Source organism: Pyrgilauda ruficollis, unplaced genomic scaffold, assembly GCF_017590135.1.
Source record: "Pyrgilauda ruficollis isolate IOZ18807 unplaced genomic scaffold, ASM1759013v1 scaffold8, whole genome shotgun sequence".
Taxonomy (NCBI): Eukaryota; Metazoa; Chordata; class Aves; order Passeriformes; family Passeridae; genus Pyrgilauda; species Pyrgilauda ruficollis.
This window is the reverse complement of record NW_024529932.1, coordinates 584,638-603,449: the sequence shown is the minus strand read 5'-3', so window position 1 is coordinate 603,449 and position 18,812 is coordinate 584,638. Positions and strand designations below refer to the sequence as shown.

The 18,812-nt window shown below is 35.0% G+C and overlaps 1 protein-coding gene across 4 annotated transcripts in view; it reads left to right on the top strand.

The window, feature by feature from the left end:
- The window catches only part of NBEA (neurobeachin), a 448,146-nt gene that overhangs the window by 279,165 nt on the left and 150,169 nt on the right, over nt 1–18,812 (top strand). For 3 of the 4 annotated variants that reach the window (XM_041487283.1, XM_041487285.1, XM_041487282.1), the window contains exon 40: nt 7,777–7,920. In XM_041487283.1, the coding sequence (XP_041343217.1) occupies nt 7,777–7,920 (144 nt within the window). Of the gene's footprint in view, nt 1–7,776; nt 7,921–11,150; nt 11,190–18,812 lie in introns of all 4 variants that reach the window. The other variant, XM_041487281.1, reaches the window with a different exon arrangement.

Genomic DNA, 18,812 nt, shown 5'->3' with positions numbered 1-18,812 from the left:
CTTTCCAGACGTAATCCAGGCCTCAACATTAAGATGTGGCATAGGCATGTTTTTCACTTTTATGTCATCTTAAAAAGGTTTTATCGGATGCTATGTCAAAAGCATAGAATGCCTTGTTTAGCAAATTTATTTCATTGTTTCATTATCATGTCATACATATTGAAATTCAATCACCTTTTCTCTTTGTCTTATTAATTAAATTTTCCTATTCTAATAGTTTGGTTTCCCTCTTCAGTAGCCTGTCTTAAGGATCCTTTGCTTACATGTGAATATCTTGAATCAAGAATAAATGAAATTCCTTTTTGCTGTCAAAACCAAATTGTGAAAACACATTGCACGGCTTTGAAAATCAGTACAGTCTATTAGCAGACCTGTCAATATAAAAAGTGCATTCCATTTCCACCTCTTGCTCTAATAACCTTTTCTATGTTACTCAGAGGCAGTTCACATAATCAGAGTATATTGTCAGCTTACTGGAGTTGGGGAAGCATGAAATGAAAATCGCGTTAATATTGATCCAATTCTCTTACTTGCAAGTGTCCTTGATGTCCTTTCCACTGAGCAATAACTGTTGGTGTGGTGTAGATATTTTCCTCTCAGCTATTACTGTACTTTTTTTTAAATGCCTAGAAACACACCTAGGAAAATTTTATTGCTCTTAATTATTTTTCTTGTGTATCATCTTTGCTTGTTGAAATTATCCACAGAAGAATTTGGTTTCTTTCTGCAATTTATCAAACTACAGTATACACCAAAATGCTGCCCTTCAAACTATCAGGGATTTGTAAAGGTAGTCAGTCATGAAATATAAATCCATTCCTCTGTGTACAAGTTACAGTGGCAAACTATATCTTAATCCAAATATAAACATTTGGGTGTTGTTAGTTCCCATTAGAGGGACTCTCCCTGGTTCCAGTCAGAATGGGGACTGCCTTTCAGGAGCCTGAAATGCATTGGAACATTTGCTGGACTGGGAATATCTGACTCCCACCGGCTGTGTACAGTCAGTGCTCAATCAGTGCAAGATCCCTCTCACACGCTCAGAAATCCTGAAATCTCAGATATAATGACAATCTTGGCAACTGCTAAAATAAATTTTATGACCACTATGAATCTCAATTTTCATGTCTGGGAACCAAAAAAAATAAATTAAAAATTAAAAAAAAAAAAAACAAAAAAAAAAACGTGCCCATGGTACTTTAACCTTTCTTTTTATGAAGGACTATTTTTACTAATATAAAACACTTTGACTACAAGTATTTGTTTTTTAAAAAGCCCTCAGCCTCATCTGAGAAACATGTTTGTTTTGGCCTTGACTGTGTTCTCAATCTCCTCATTGGCATAGTCCATGTCAGTCTCGTTTTACAGTACAAAAGATCTGCTAATATGAAAAGGAAAACATATAAAGCAGTTATGTATTTATTTACAAATTTCTTATGTGAGGAAGATCACTTGATCAGATGTTAGGTATAAAAATTAGGGAAAAATTGATAGAATGTCCATGATTAAATTTCCACGTATTTCTCCATTATAGAAAACAAAAATGTGATTTGGTTTTGCTTTTGGTGGAAGTAATTCCCAATACAAATATATACCATTTTTAATTGCTATGCAATTTTCATAGTTTTTCTTCCTCATTTCTTCAAAGATCCCTAATAATGAAAATGTGATTTCGATTTCTCTGGTTTTTATTAAATCTATTTAAAGCAGCCTTCCTTTATCAACAGTCACTTCTCTGATTCTCTGGGGAAACTAAATTATACGCCAGTCAAAGCTGCCCATTCCAGAAACACATTGCAATTTAAATAACAACCCCAGCAGGCACAGGTGGGGACAGCTTATTGGGGTTGGCTGTGATGTGCCAGCATTGGGCTGTCACGCAAAGGCAAAAGTTCGGTCCCTTGAGCCGACCTAGGGATAGGCGGAGCACATTTCCCATGGAGCGAGGGCAGCCCGAGGAAGGCTGGCTCCCTAGTCCTGCAGAAAGATACTAGGCTGAGATAGAGTGGTCACCATGTCGCTGATTTAATCTTGCTGGGTTTTGTAGAGGTCAGTTTACAGACTCCCAGGCAGCTGCTCTCCATAGCTGCGACAACTACGAGGGTACCGGTACCTAATCAAGTTACTGAAGATTAGCAATGAAAGCTTTATGTGTATTAGAGTACATAAAGCAGGAAGATAGATTATCTAGCATTTTTTTTTCTAAGAATTTTCAACTACTATGAGTGTTGAATGAACGAAAAATGTAGATAATAGTGGTACATTTTAATTTTGTCCATAAATAAGCTTGGTTCTTTCTGCAGAAGTTAGTTTGTGCAATCAAGAAAAAATCTCTCAAAAAAAAAATGCTTTGTTCTTCCAAACTGTTGATAAATTATATTTAAACTGTGATACAATTTCATGGTTCACATCATGAACTGTCAGATAGCCATCTGTGAGGAACTAATTCTGAATTCCTTTATTTAACAAATTAGTGGAAACTACGTTATGTGATGAAAATTCAGCAAGAAAATCAGTGTTCTACAGAGCAGTACATACTGTAAGTAAGATCTGTAAGGAGTAAAAAGCAAGTTTACCCTTAAAACTTTCTGAGGAGGGCTAAGCTTTGCAGAAACTCTACTTTAGCCACTATAAAAGAGAGTTTTTAATTAAATGCAGCATTTTACTGTAAAGAGAACAGACTTTACTTATGTCAAATGCTCCTTTAGAAGCCACATAAAACTGTAAAAGACAGTATATGAAAAGGTTTCTTATAGAAAAGAAGAACACCATCCCATGAAGCAGATTTCCAGATGTTTGGAAACATTAGAATTTCCTGTCAGTATATTTAGGTAACATTAAAATGAGGTTAACTTTCCATTCTGCCATCTCTCTTCAAAGATCAAAGAGCACTCACTACATAAATTGCCTTATCGGTAATTCGTTGAAGTAAACTATGGAAACAACTTTATAAGAAGCAGTAGTCTCCTTTTGTTGGCCACAGTATTACCAAGCAAACTTTTCTTAGAAATAGCATACTTTTAACCTCCTTTTTTTCTAAATGAAGAAAGGAAAAAATAGAAAACACCTATCAAAATCACATTTTGATACATAGTAAATGAATAGAAGAGAGAGCTAGAAACCCCCTCGCTGCGTTCAACTAAATCAGAGTAATTAGTTTAATTTTTTTATTAAATAAGTACATAAACATAAAATAAATCAATAATATACTGTGTTTGCACTGCTAATTTAAAAATTTTATTTAGGGACAGGTTGTGTGGATCTGGACCCTTACAGTGTCTTTGAAGTGTAGATTGCATCCCTAGAACCTGTTGTGACCTACAGAACCCAGTTGGGAATGCATTGATTTAGTTGAAAATAGAGACTCAAAAATTTAAATTACACAATAAAAACACCCAGCCAGCCCACCCCCGTTTCATGAAGTATTGCCTATATTAAATACTTCCAGTGGCTGTAGCTGAAAATTAACATTAGATTCTCCTGTTCTTATTAGGAAATTACTAGGTTTTGAGGGGTTGTGGTAATGGTTTTTGTAGCTGTTTTTTTGGGAGGAGCTTTTTGGTGGCCTTTGTTTGGTTTGGGGTTTTTTGTTTGTTTTGGTTGTGGTTTCGGTTTTATTTGTTTGGTTTTGTTTGTTTGGTTCTTTTTGACTGCTTAATAATTTCTGTTTAAGGAAAAGTGATGCTATTAAAAGAGAGATTATTACATTCTTGGCAATACTGAACAAGTTTACTGTGCAGCTCATACAATCTTTCAGACTAATAAAATACACACCTCCCCAAGAATATTGAGGTTTTGTAGAGGAATTTTGGTTGGTTTCTTTAATTTCTTTTAAAAGTGAGCTGTTTTCAGTTATCCTGAAACTACTTCAGAAAGACAGTTTGTAACATGCACATTTGCAAAAATAATCAAGTGTAATGAAAGAAGGATTTTTTAAGAGCTTATCTGGTTCTGTGCATGCATTCTTTTGAAATATGTTTAAGACAGAGCCTTTAAGTTTCAAGAAAGTAAGTCACCAAATTCAGCTGGACTTCAGTGCAATGTGAGTGACTTATTGCCTCCAAAATCTTTGCAAAATGTAGTTTTAAGAAAGACTTTGCTGCTTGCTTCAAGGCTCCTTTCCAAATCCCAGTCTATCCCTTAAGTCTATCCCTTAAAATATCCCTTAAGAAGGAACTTAATAAGGACAAGAGCTGATAGCATCTGCCAGTTCTAGTTCTGTGCCCTCCAGTGTCACAACATTGCTTTCTTGAAATGACATCTAGTTTTGTTTTATGTTTTCTTGTTTTAATGGATTTGAAACATATTCTAATTAGACTTAATACAATTTCATTTTGTGTCTTTGAAACACAGGCTCCTTGTGTGCTAAAAATTTTGAAACGAAATGTCTGGCCATAGACTTAATGTCATAGTAATTTTGCTGAAGCTTTGAAAAAAAAATTTGAGTTTTGATTTTTTTTCCAACACACTGAAATATCAAATATTTATTAATTTCTTCTTTTTATATCACTGTTAACAATAATAGACATCATTTTATGTCATATAGTTTTTAATTCAGTTTGTTGTCTGGTTTTAAACAGACAAGTTGTTTTTCTTCTTTCTCTTATTCGGAGAGTTTCTCTTGTTTTAAAGCCTTTTTGAAGTTGTCTTGAAATATAAAAATAGAACATCTGTGACAGATCTCTTTTGAACATATTTCACATTTCAGAATCCAAGGAGATCTGGTGGTCTGTGGTATTAGCTTGTTAATTTCTTGATGAATGATTAGAAAGGCCACGAAGTGCACTCAGTACAGCACGTCTTCCGAAGATAGATGATCTCAAATAAATTCTATTCCCAATCAGTTTTTGATTTGTTAGGTGTTAAACCATTTCTTTGTAAGGACAGTGTTTACAAGCCTTGTAATGAGACAGCCCTGTGAGACCTTACTCTTCTTGCTGTAATTTTGATAAATGGAACTCTAATTCATAAAGGATATAGTGATTGAAGGGCAACTCCAGGTCCTGTACACTTTCATTTAGATAGATGATAGTTTGGTACAGTACAGCAAAACTAAGGTGCACTCAACAGAGTGATAAATTTTAACAACAGCCAAACCAGAAGGCTTTTTTTCCATAAGGACGAAGAAGGACTATCTATTATATTTCATAGAAACAAATGTATTTTTAATATTATAAACCAGAATGGATTTTACATATATTTGTTTTGTTGCTAAGCTCCAAATTTACCAAACTAGTTTAATGTCTTCTACTCTGCAATTATAGCATGATAGAGTTACCATGTTTCTTACACCTGTGTCTGGCAATATTTCTGTAATCTGGTACACTCATCACAAGGAATTTTAAATACCCTAAATTTCAAGTTCTTTGGACATAGTTTAAATGTTTGTAATGATTTGGAGCTTGGGACTTCCTTCCTGGTAATTAAAAAAAAAAAAATTTCATGTATAAATAATTTTATATAATTGCCATAAATCAGTTACTGCAGAAATTATTGACTCTTACTCCACATTAGTGCTTTTCAATTCGTTAATTTGAAGATTATCTCATTTCATAAAGCTCAGAAATTTACATAAAACCAATTAGAGCTACCAAAAAGGAAGGGAATGGTGTTTTGGTGCTTTCTTCTTCCACCATGTTAGTTCATCTCAGGCCCGGTCTCCTCTGGTGTCACAAAAGGAGTTATTATTTGTGTCAAATGATGCTCAACTCCCTCACTGTAAACAGAAGTATATCAAGATCCTGACCTACTGATTTAATATGCAGAACAATTCTGATGTAATGCAACTGAAAATCTGTTACAGCATGTTACTTTTTTGTATTTTTTTCCTAACTTCTTCCATTCTTGCTTCTTTTTGTGAATAAGGAAGAAAACATAAATACAAACCAACCAACCAAAAAAAAAAAAAAAAAAAAAAAAAAAAAAAAAGCTTGTACTAATACTGAAAACTTTTCCAACAATTAGTTAATTGAACCAGTTTTAAATTGGGCAAATAATTATAGTTAGTTGAATTAAGTAAAACCTATGCAAGTGAGGTAATGATAATAAGAAAACACAGCAAAACACAGCATATTTAAAATACAGCAGAACCAACTTAATTGTTATCAGAATGGTCCTAATGGAGACAACAGCAAACAAGTCCCTGATTTTGAGCTTGGTGGAAAAATATGGGGTTTTTCGTACTTGTTTCTCTTCACCTTTTCAGAGTTTCAGAAACAGCAATTGAGATAATAGCAATAGTATCCAAAAGGTAATGTTAGGCCAAATAAAATATGAATTATCTCAGCCTGTGATGAAGTGGCATGTTAGCAGTGATCTTCAAACAGAGTAAACACACCCTCAGAAAGATATGCCTCCAGCATGTTTATTTATGTGGTGTGACTCTCCAGTGCACAAACTAATTAAACGACTCTAATTAATTATAAGAGTAGGAGGTAAAATCGTAACGTCTTCCCAACTCCTTGCAATAACAAAACTGCCTGATACATCAATTCTGTTCCATGTATTTATCTTCACTAGCCTGTCTGCTTACTGTATTCCTCTTAGTTGTCCTGTATTGACAGGGGGCCCTGAGTCTTAGTTAATTTTACCTCAGCATTTTACATCTGCCATGATAGTTTTCATCCTGTTTAAGTTCAGGCATTGTGGAAGACAAACAAATTCCACATGTGCATAGTTTTGCCTATTTTCACACTTATTCTGTAGCTTAGTAGGAAGCAAATTTCCAAATTATCCTACAAAAAAAAGAGAGATGATTTAGAGAGTGATTTCTTGATTGACAGCAGTGGAGATGCCCAGGTCTTGTATGGCCCAAGGAGAAGATGCAGGGTTTTCTGTTTAAGAAAAAAAAATAGAAAACTTTCCTGTCTGAGGTTACTGTGACTCCATAGTACTGAAAATAAAACTTAGGACCTCTTCCCAGCTAACAAAGAAATACTATGAGGAGGTCACAAAAGTAACATGAAAGGTATTTATTATATAAAACCTAATTATGATTCTGTCATTTGACCACACTAGGATTTATTTTTTACATCATAAGAATAAAATCAGGCAGGTTTCAAGAAAACATTCCCAAAATTCAATAAGTTAAGTCTCCTGCCATAAGGAATCATCAGGCTGAATAGAAAAAGCCAACTGTAGTTAAGGAAAATTAATACTATCCATGATAACCTTTAGGTAATTGGCACATATCCACATACTGCCATTTTTATTGTGTTGCTTAAAAATACACACACAGATGTGCACCAAAGTTCCCTCACCATGCTTGTCTTTTTTTTCAGTCTTTTCTGAATCTCTGCATAGCCTACCTTGTTGTTACTGTGTACCAGAGATAAACCAACTCCTACTTCACCACCCTGTACCTCCTATCTGAAAAGACAAAAATCCTGACAGATTTTGACTCCTGAAAGCAGCTTCTTTATTTAGAGTAGGTGGCTTGTGCTCTCAGGTCAGTCAGAGTCAGGGCACCAGGAACCCAAAAGAAATTCCTGCTGAATTTGTTGCAGGTGGAAAACGAATGGAACAACATTGAACACAAAGTAAATAGCAATTATTAAAACCAGGAGAGTCTTTGTGGAAAAGTTTGTATTTTATTCGGGACAGGACAGAAAACAGAATAGACCTGCACATTTTGCAAACCTTGGTAAAGTTTTAGAAAATGTTCCTTCTTTTCTTTTTCATAAAGGTGATTTATACTGTAATGTTTTTACTACTTGACTGTCATTGTATTTAAGATATTATTCAGGTAAATTCACAACATTTGTAACTTTTTTTTAGGCACTGAAGAGGATGTAGTGAAGTCAAAGAAAACTTTCCGAAGTCAAGCTGTGGTAAATCAGAATGCAGAAACAGAGCTTATGCTGGAAGGAGATGATGATGCTGTTAGCCTGCTCCAAGAAAAAGAGATTGATAACCTTGCAGGTAATTATACTTTTCATTAGAACTAAGATAAGAGTCAAAAGGCTCTTTTAAGCTTGTTGGTTCTTAACCTTTGTGGTTAATGTCTTAATATTGACAACCAAACATACAATTGCAATATGAACAGATTCTTTGCATTTCAGATTGCTTCCTCTCTGCTTCATTGAGGTATGGGCAGTAAGTAAAAAGCATTTGCTCATTGCACAGTCTTTGAGCAGACCTGTGAGAAATAGCAATACCTCAAGTCCTTTTATTAGTGAGGGTCACTTGTTCAAAAGGCTGTAAATAACAATGTGAAACCTCTGTTCCCTGGTTTTTTTTTGTTTGGGTTTTTTCTGGTGAAAATTTTGTTTTGTTTTGTTTTGTTTTTTTATTTTTTAGTGTTAAAGTGTAAATGGACTCATTCCACAAGTCAGGGTTTTGTGAGTCAGAGTGTGCTTGTACCTGATCCCAAGTGCCACACAGCTTGTGCCCTCCTGCTGGCACCCAGTTCTCCCACTGATGGAGTTAAGGGAGGTCTGCAGTATCTCAACCCATCTGTCACAGCGACAGAAAAAGTTGCCTGTTTTAAGTAAGGACTAAGAGAGAATAAAGCTGAAACCAAGCTTTGAACTTTGGGAGTTAGCATATGAGCTGGGAATGAACCCTCTGTAAATATGCATCAGGGAGCCCTTCTGGTCCTTTCCTGGGTGAAGGAATTCAGTGAGCTCTGTTCATCTGTCTTCTAGCAGGTTCTGTTACAGCTCTGTCTTAGAGGTGATACTACCTTCCCTGGGAAGTAGTCTGGAAAAAAGGGCATGTTGAAAGTTGAAAATGCACTTTCCTCTCAGATGGAATAAAACTGAGAAATTATGAAGTTTTTTAGATTAATTTACTTAGGAGTATCTTTATTAAACTACTCCATTAAAGGAGAGTTTTGCGATGTCATGATTTTTTCTGCATAACTGAATTTCTAAAATAGCTATCTTTGCTCCTGCACTTTCTTCTGATACCATAGTAAAAATCTGTAGCAAAGATAAGATCGTAAGTAGATGATTCAAAAATAAAATCAAAGCAAAACAAACCAAAATCCCACAAAAAAAAAAAAAAAAAAAAAAAAAAAAAAAAAAAAAAAAAAAAAAAAACCCAAAAAAAAAAAAAAAAAAAAAAAAAAAAGGCAAAAAACCCCAAACAACCACCTACATGGAAGTTGGTCTCATACTTTAGAACTAGAGCAGAGATGGAGAAATAGATGCTTTTATTTGGGAGCGAGCATCAATACATGATTATCACAGTTAATATGTCACTCTACTTGCTTTCTCAATCTGCAGCCAACTGCTGCTGAGACACTGTTGTCTAAAGTCAATAAAATAGTGCATCAAGCCGGACCATAAGTGGGATAATTTGATCAATGTCCCTTTCTCTTTTAGAAGGAAAAGTCAGTACTGCTTTGGCTAAGTTCTTATATCTAAGAACAGTCTTTCCAACTAAATATGAATACAGTAGTTTAACAGGCTGTTTAGAGGCTGAAATATGCATTTGAATTGAAATACTGATGAAAAAACCTGCAAAGTGGGCATGAAAAATGTTTACCCAGTCTGGAAAATCTCAGTCAGATATGAAGTTTTCTCTATGCCACAACACTGACATTTTGTTCAAACACACTGATGCAATACTATTCTTACAGCTACATCCCTCTGCAAAAGCCTAGTATTTCACTGTGTCCTTAAAAATTAATGTGCAATTTATCCTTTTACTCAAGATTGCTGCTGGATGGCAGCCCCTGCTCCCTCAGGACATGGCACAGTCGTTCTAGTCCTTTGCTTTTACTGTTCATAAAATTGGGAGATATTGTCAGTATTGCAAAAACAGAAATAATACAAAGTAAAAAAAAAAAAAAAAACCTCCCTTTTGAAATATTGACAGGATGCCCTTGTGTTCCCTATCAATGCTAACAGAGAAAGCAAACTGCTTCCAAGTGTGGTGAGGTGATGTGATAATGGTGCCATATGGTACCAAAACCTGTAAGCTTCTCACAAAGAACCCACACTCCACTATCTCAGTTTTACCATTAGATTAACTGCAGCCTTTGCTACTCAACTCTCACTCATCTTTGGAGCTGATGTTGAGAGTTAATGATCACACACAGTATCATACATGTCTTCTGCATATTTTAAATTGGTAAAAAAAACCATGAATCTCATGATACCCTCTCTTTAGCTGCTGATTTTTCAGGATTTTCCATACAATGAAACTTTTTCAGTACATAAAATGTGGCCCTGAAACTTGAGTCCAATAACTGAAATCAAGAAAAGCAGTAGGCAAAGAAGGTGTGGGTTTTGCCTAAGAAGGTTTGAACAATCTCTGACAGCTCTGAAGAGCGGGTCCCAATAAAGCCACACTGTCTGTTCTTGTCTAATTCTAAAGAGTTATGTACATTTAGTATACATGATCTGGAAATCTTTGAGATCTATCTGGTTATGATATAGCACAGCATCATTTACATCTAGTTACTGCTCATAGTGAAATGACTCATAGGAATTTCTATATTCAGATATGCCTCCAATTTAACTTTAAAGCTTAAATCAATTCAAACCTAATTTACAATGATTTGGATTGTCTCAGTAAGAGATAGAAATTAAACAAAATCTTTATAAACCAGGTTTCAATTGATTTAAGATTGTCCACATTTAACTTAAACAATTTAGCATTGTTTATTCCATGAAACTAAGGCACATTTTAAACAGATGAGGCCTTGGGTTTTAGAAAATGTTTAACTAAGAGGATATAAATAATACAATATTTTGATTTGTGAACTTAAAACTGAAAAAAAGGGAAGTTTGAAACAGATTGAGATTGTTCATACAAAGTTATCTGTACATACCTTTTGTTCCAGAGACTCTTTATAGTTTTTCATCAACCATGTGGCACAAATCAATGTAAAGTTCGCTTTGATAAATTGCATATGGTATGGAGAATTTTTAAATAATTATAGTCTGAATATTTTTATTATATAATCTTAGTATTCCATATGTTGCAATTGCAGTTGGTCAGATTTCATTATATTAAGTAACATTTTAATAAAATATGAAAATCTGATTCCATGTTATTATGGTCTTAGGAATATGACTTATAAGTTTGCACCACAATTTTTAACAAAAGCAGTATTGAAACTGTCTTACAGTATGAGTTAGTGAAAGACATTCTTGTTTTAGCATTTTTGTATTAAAATATTTTACATGTTTCTGTTTCAGTTTTATCTCCTTTTCTTCCCAGACTGTTCACTTCAAGAGGCAAGTCACATCTCTGTTAGAACTAATGATTGAGATAGCCCAGTCAATTTTAACAGTTTCCTAATATATTGTGAATCTCTGGGTAATACAATCAAATCCACTGTAGTGACTTGATATTACTAACTCTTATCCTTTTCTTTTCCATTTATATTTCCTAATGCTGCAGTAGGGCTCTTAAATACTTACCTTTTCTCTTACGATCCTAAGAATTTAAATTTGCTAACGGTTTATCTCCTGCTTAGTAGGTGTTTGTTTCAAAATTAAAAATATGTGGGTGTGTTCTAACATTATAAGCTTGCATTTTTACAAGGACATAAGGTAGTAGATCTAGTAGATATGCAGTTTTCTTTTAACAAAGTTTGTTGTTTGGGTTGGGGTTTTATTTTAGAATACTGATCTTGCATTAAAATAGGTCATTAAAAAACAAATGTTGATCTACTCAGATTTTATGAATTCTATATTTTAGGAAGATGTTCTCTTCTCTTTGTTGTGAAGATGCATTTCACTTGCTGAGACTTGTTTGTGTGCATTTGAGAGCAGAATTTAGCCTTGACATTTTTGAAAGATACATGTTCTTAACTGGAGCACATTTCATCTATTTTGTCATAGAGCTGGTGACAGCAACAAACATACCCCATCCAAGGAAGGGATCCTTGATGGAATCTTTTGCTACTCTCTAAAAGAGTACTTTCTAGAAAGAAAGAAAGGAAATAAAAATAGGAGGATATGATGCTTTGAGTTATTTTAGGAAGACAAAGGGCTTTGGCAGGCATCTGGTTACTTGCGTGGGCTCAATCAACTCAGAAGCTGACTTCCTCATCAGCCACAGTGAATTACAGCCTCACAACACTCTTGCAAGAATAAATACATGTTATTTGCTCCATTATGTCAGCAGATTGAGCAACTCATCCAAATAAACACAAGGGAAGCCACTAACTGCCTTTAATGAATTTTAGTCTTACTGTATCATAACCTTCAGTACAGAATCTTCCCTTCTTCTTGGACATCTGCCTTGAGGTGAAAAGAGCCTCCCCCCTAGTACAAATGGGCCAGGAGTTTTGATACAGATGCAGCATCCAAGCACTGCCATAACTTTCAGCAACTTTGAACTTCAGAGTAGAAATATTTCTAAGATGCCGAGCTATTACTGATGAACAAGAGCTGATCTTCCGTCTGAGCCAGCAGCAGTAGCAAGTCCACACTGGCCTGAGGACTAAATGTGAAAAGCCTTCTCTCCAGACTTCTTGGGAGTGTGCTGAGTGTATTGACTTACTGCCCTGTGCTAAGGAACACACTAGGTCAGGGGGATTTGACAGCTTGTATTATTATTAATGAGATATAAGACCTTTCACTTCCAGGTCATCTGTTTGAAGTCCAGACAGACATTATCAACATCTGTTTTGTGGCCTATGCAATATAAGCCTTTTGTCTCTTTTCAGACAAACTAACAGAAAGCATGATAATTTTGACCAATTTCCAAATGAAAAAATTTTAGATGATGTCATTAGAGGGAATTGAAATAGTGCCAAAAGTTGTACTACATACAGTTACAATTAAAGTTGTATAGCAGTACAAAAAAAAAAAAATCTAAAAAAGATAAATTATTTGGCCCATTGGGAAATTTTCTATTCCAGGTTTTAATGAACAACTCATTTACATTTCTGAAATTATGTTGAAGTCTCGCACAGGACCAGATGCAGCAATAAAACCACTAACACATCAAGGAACTGCACCTAAAACCACACAAAAATTTGCAAAATAAGTAATTTTTATGGAAAACATATATTTTGACTCATCTTCAGAGGTATAATATGCATCTGAAATTTATACACATACATTCTGAGTTACAGTAACACTTCTTTTGGCCAAAGTCTGACAAGGAATTTTCTTTACGAAAGTTGACCAGTGTAAACAATCTCCGGTAAGCAAAACTGTTCAAAACGTTTTCTTACTTATTCCTAAGGAGTGAAGGAGGACCATATTTTCTTGAGTTTTCTTCTGTTGCCATTCTCAAAATGTTAATAATATATGTAGTATTATTTCTATTGGTTTTGTTAACAGACTAAACAGGTAGGAAAACAGAAGGTTTTGTTAATGAAAAAAAAACCAAAATCCACAAACTTGAGCCTCTACTGAGAAGGCAGATTTTCAAATTATTAGATTTTTCAGGCATATAAAAATAATGCATTTGAGGCCAACCAGAGAAATTTTTGTTGCATTATCTGCTGTTAGATTAATGGATTGAAAGAAAAGACCAAATAGCATTGCTATTGTCTCCAGAAGTGACCACAGCCTACTCAGGACATTTAGGGGTAGAGGAAAGGAATTATCTTCATCTTTCTCCCTCCTGGAGAACAAAGCACAACAGTGGTTCCAAGGGTGATCTCATCTTGCCTCTCCAACTCTTCTCCTCCTGCCCTGGTGTGTTCTCTCCCATGAGGCTGGGGAAGCCCTGTTGTCCATCACATTCTCTCCTTCTCCTGCAGCAGTTGCCATCCACGCGCCAGTGGCTCTGATGGTCTGGAGTGGCCCAGAGGGCAGAAAGCAACAACCATAAGGGAAACCCAGCAAGGACTGTAGCAAGCACACAGTGGTGCTTCCTAATAATTCTCTCTCAGCCTCTAACAGCTTGTACCTCTGATATTCCAGAGCCAGAGGTAGTCTTTATCTTGCTTGCTTTCTTCCTTCCTTCTTTCTTTCTTTCCTTCCCATTTTATTTCTCTTCTCTCTCTTGCACTCTCACTTTCTTTTTCTCTCTGTCTGGAGCTGGCTAAGGTACCTTAAGCTTTGCCATATTTTGTGCTTTTTTCCTTTAAGTATGTATATCTATGTGCACACACAAATAAGTCAGTTAAGTAATAACTATAAAAGTTTCAAGAGAAAATACAAAAAAGTCTTAATATTTCTCCTAGTTATTCAAGCTTCCAAATGGAAACACTTCACTGAATTCAGCATGCACTACTAAGTAGGGTTTTTTTTCCTTTCAAACTTCATTATTATTGCAAATTAGCATTCAAGATAGGAATTTCATTGGGGCAGTTGCTTGTTTGGGAAAGTGACAGGAATGTGGAAGAAGAGTGATTCCGTTTCCCATTCTATGATAGATACGTAACCACATAAGCCTTTTACTTCCAAACATGGAAATTTAATTCAGCCAGATTTTCGTAGTTTCTGTTTTTTGTGTATTCAGGTTTTGTTCCTCAAGTCTAACTATAAAAAAGAAAAACATATTTGTATGAGTTTAATTTGGAGTATAGATTCAGGCATAAACTGAAAACAATTATACTTTTGATATGTAGTTGGCTTTCACACTAAAAAAGAAAAAGGCCCACAGTTTCTATAGCATACTATTTTCAGACAGCTCAGTGTTTATTCTAACCATTTTTTCCATATTACTATCCAAAATGTCTTAATATTTTATAAGGTGGTTGTCAGTCACATATGATAGTGCTCCTAAACACAGCTTTGAAGCACTCTTCTCTTTGTACCTTAGTACAGCAACTCTAAGTCTGAGCATCTTCAGCTTTTAAAATGACAGCCAGATTTCCTGCTTTCCTAGCTTTAAAATTAAATCAGTTCAAACTCTGTTGGATTGTATTTATGAGTGGCTCTGAGAGTGCTTCATGTTTTGTTACTGTCCACTGGTAAGTCTATTTAACTTGTTTTTCCATATGTTGCAAAACTCTTTTTTGAAATTTCTGAGGCTGCAAAATTAGACTGCAGTGGAGCCTCTGACTTCACAGATATGTAGCTTCTCCCTTTTCCTGATGTGCCACACTCTGGATGGAAATGGTTAATTATCAAAGGTCAAGCTGATGAGCTACCTGATACATAGGAGACTGTGGGAAGGCAGGTCTAGACATAAGGAAACTCCACCTTTTGCATCTTATTTCATCTTCACTATGCAATTGGCTCCCATGCAAATATCCATTTTTGGAACAAATATCCATAGGAACATATTGGGACTGACCCACCATAGATTAGTTGAAGGAATGTTTTCAGAACTGTATTGACAGTATCTATGTTTAAACTAAATACTTTCACTGACCTTTGGACAGGACTTTTTTTGCCTTTCTTTTTTTCCTCTGAAGCCAATTAGAAGATCAGCCAAGAAGACATTTGGTTAGTCTTGGTTTAATTAACCAAAAATTCTACCAGAGGTGGCCTCATCCCATGCTTTTAGCTCGACTTTCTAAAGAAACAAGGTTTATGTAAGCACCCTCTGTTAGACTCTGTCATTTCTGAACCTGGAAGCCATTTTGAACAAACTTTTAAACAAGGGTAGACTTGAGAAGCAATAAAATTCCAGCAATGGAATCAGGTTGACGAAAAAAAGGCTGAATGACAGAGCCTGCCACATCACTTCTCCTTTCAACGGGTACCAGGGGATATTTGTGGAAGAGTCTTTTGAATTGCCCCAACTGTGGGAATGCAATACATGCAGCCAACTAATAGACACAGTTGCACTAGAGTTGGCTCTGGTGTGGTTTAGAGATACTCATATTTTCAGAAAATGTAGTTTACAACTGCTGCATCTCCAGTGATTTTTCCAAATACACCTGTCAAGTTATATGCTGATCCAACAACCTATGTCTTCATTCCCACACAGATATAGGAGTTACTATCTATATAAGTGAATTTTAAAATATCATGAGCTATCTGAACCTAATATTTCTGTTCACTCTGGTCTCAAGAAATACAAGACTTACAGTTTTTCTGAAGAGCTTTTCCATAATGGAGACTGCAAGGAATGAAAGTTGAAGGGCTTATTTCCTTAAATTTCTAATCAATCAAGCCCTATGGGCATGACAAGGTACACAGACTGGACTGTATAAGATACCTGTCAAGTCTGGTTTGCTCAGACTGGCATCTGGGATTTGATCCCTTGTGTTCCTGACTCGTTAGCTTGAGTTCCTGTTTCAGTGGCATAGCATTATATCAGGCTTTTATCTCTGCTTTCTCCTTTCTTCTTTAAATGAACATTAAACATGATATTCTTTTGAACATTAAATATGCTTTTCTAAGGTATTTTTTTCTGTTACTTTTCGATTAAATAGCTAGCTATAGTGACTCTCCCAGAGACAAAAATTGTTACTTATGTGAGTGTGTTCAGCATCACTTAAGGTTTTCTAGGTTGAAAAAGTATCTTAAGTTTTACCTGAGAATGAGGAGGGAGCTAGTGCAGGTCCTACTGCATCAGTGTAGAATACTCACATCTGGATGCACTGCTTAACAATCAAGTTCTTAAGTTTCTAAACCATCTTAATTTATTCAGTCCTTCCAAGGTATAGCTTCAGGCAGAGCACACTCTATGAATCTAATTTTGAAGTGGCAAATGTGTGCATTGCACTAGTGAGGTCCCTATTCCAAATATATACATTTCTGGCCAGGTGTAAATCATTAGGGGGAGTCTTGACTATTATTAATACCTGATCGTCTGGGAGGTTGGCACTTGGACATGTCCTGGAAAAACTCTAAAGCCATGTAAGCCATTCAGAACGTCAGCACATTCAGGAGTTCTCATGTGTGCCACAGAGTAAATCTGACTTTACCTGCAAAAGGGAGCAAATGTTGTGTTTCTGAGTTACTTTGGGCTGTTAAACACACAGCTAATTGCTCCACGGGACCTTCAGTGGTTCAGTAAGAATGAGTTTGGTTTCCTGTTGAGTTTGTCTTTGCATATTCTCTAACTGTTCTATTAAGTGGTTGCTTTCTATCACAGTTGGAATGATATAAAGAAATAGTTATTCCTAGGAATATTGGGAGGCATGTTTTCCCTTGGAAAGAAGTACTATTTAATATTTTTCTTTTAATGAGACCAGGAAGGTATAGAATTAAAATAATAATAATTTACCCGTGAAGGTGCATACGTCACTTAATTCAAATATATAGGTGAGTATGTATATGTTCAAGATAAAATCACTTTTTTCTTCTCAAGCAACACTATATTTAACTATTTTCACAAACTCATCAAACTATGTAATTCTTTCTTACTATTTTATTCGTGGTTATTACATGCAAGATTGTTTTTATTTACATTTTCTTTTTAATCAAACACATTTGCTTGCTGTTATGGCAACCACTTAAGACAATTGAATTGCTGTAATTGTTTAGTCATTGTTGAAAAAAGACCATTTAAGCTGATCTTTGATGTTAGTAGTAGTAGTGTTACGTGCTTTATAAAGGAAAGGGGGGAAAAGTGGGGAAAATCTTGAATATCAGGGCCTATCCGCACTGGCTATGACATTTAAACAAACAAAAAAAAAGTCAATCCCTCTCTCACAATATGAAACATATGATTGTGCAGGAGTAAAAAGCCAACAAAATAAGCTTGGATATCTCTGAAAAGAGGCGAAATGGATTTGGGATATTATTCAGTGGTGGAAGAGAAGACCAAGATTATAGTCATATTTAGCCTTAGATTCTGGTTTTTGCATTTAAAAAGTTGTGCAAATTATCTTTAATGAAACTGTTGAAAGTAATGAGTAAAGGGAGCTGTATATGTGCATCTTATAAGGGCCTTGGCTTCAGTGAAGTTACTGCTTTCAAGTATTTGCTATAGCGGAGAACAAATTGGGGGCAGCCATCCTCATGTAAGTTCAATATATTTACTGCAGAAATCTTTTTAAAGGGTAGTTTGAATCAAATTTATGATGACAATGGGAACGAAAATAGACTAAATTATGTGAATTGTTTAGGAATCTTACCTTGTTTACTTGTTATTTACTTGGCACTGCATCTGTTATATTAGATATTAAATGGTTGAAATATTTTTCAGACTAAAGAGTTTTTCCCAAAGGATCCTAGTACCTATACTTCTTTCTACTTCCATGCTATGTGGCTTTCATTTCAAGAAACTGAAGTTTTTGCGTGCTTGTGCATGCGTTACATCTGGTTTTTTTAAGTATAAGGATTTTTATACATTTCAAATACAACTCAGTGCCAAATACACCTGGCTTTACAGTTAAAGTGCTGAGGAAATTTCAGTTGTCTTATTTTAGGTATCTTGTGAGTGATTTTTAGTTATTCTTATTATCTAAAATTCTTGTTTGTGTCATATCAAATTACAAAATTTAATTTATGCAAACTATATTACATAGTAAAGTATTGGTTTCAGTTAATCTGTGTTGAATATATGTATATGAAAAAGATCTATATGCTTTTTCTGTTAAACCAGTATCAGTTAAAAATTAAATATGCCAAAACCCACCTGGTTTTTTTCAGAGTAATTACCAGCAGGTTGTAAAATTAAATTGGTTGAGCTGATTGGATATGTTTTCAAAGTACTTGTCCCAGCTAATACTTTTTTGTTCATGGGTAATCACCAAAATATTATTTTAAAAGTTAGACTTCTAGGCCTGTGGCAGGTAAATGTCTTTTTTTCATAATTCAGCATATAAAAGCATATACCTCACCCTCCTTAGGAGGGTAATTGTGCCCAGTCTTCTTAGCAGATAAACCTCCAGTGTAATTTTCAGGCCTATGAATGTAACACATGTTTAGCTCTTACAGCTAAAAATGGCAATTTATGAAAATTAAAATATATGAAATAATAAGTTCAAAATACCACTCTTTAGCAGCTTTCTTTAAGAGGTGTAATTTTACTGATATTCCATTAGCAGA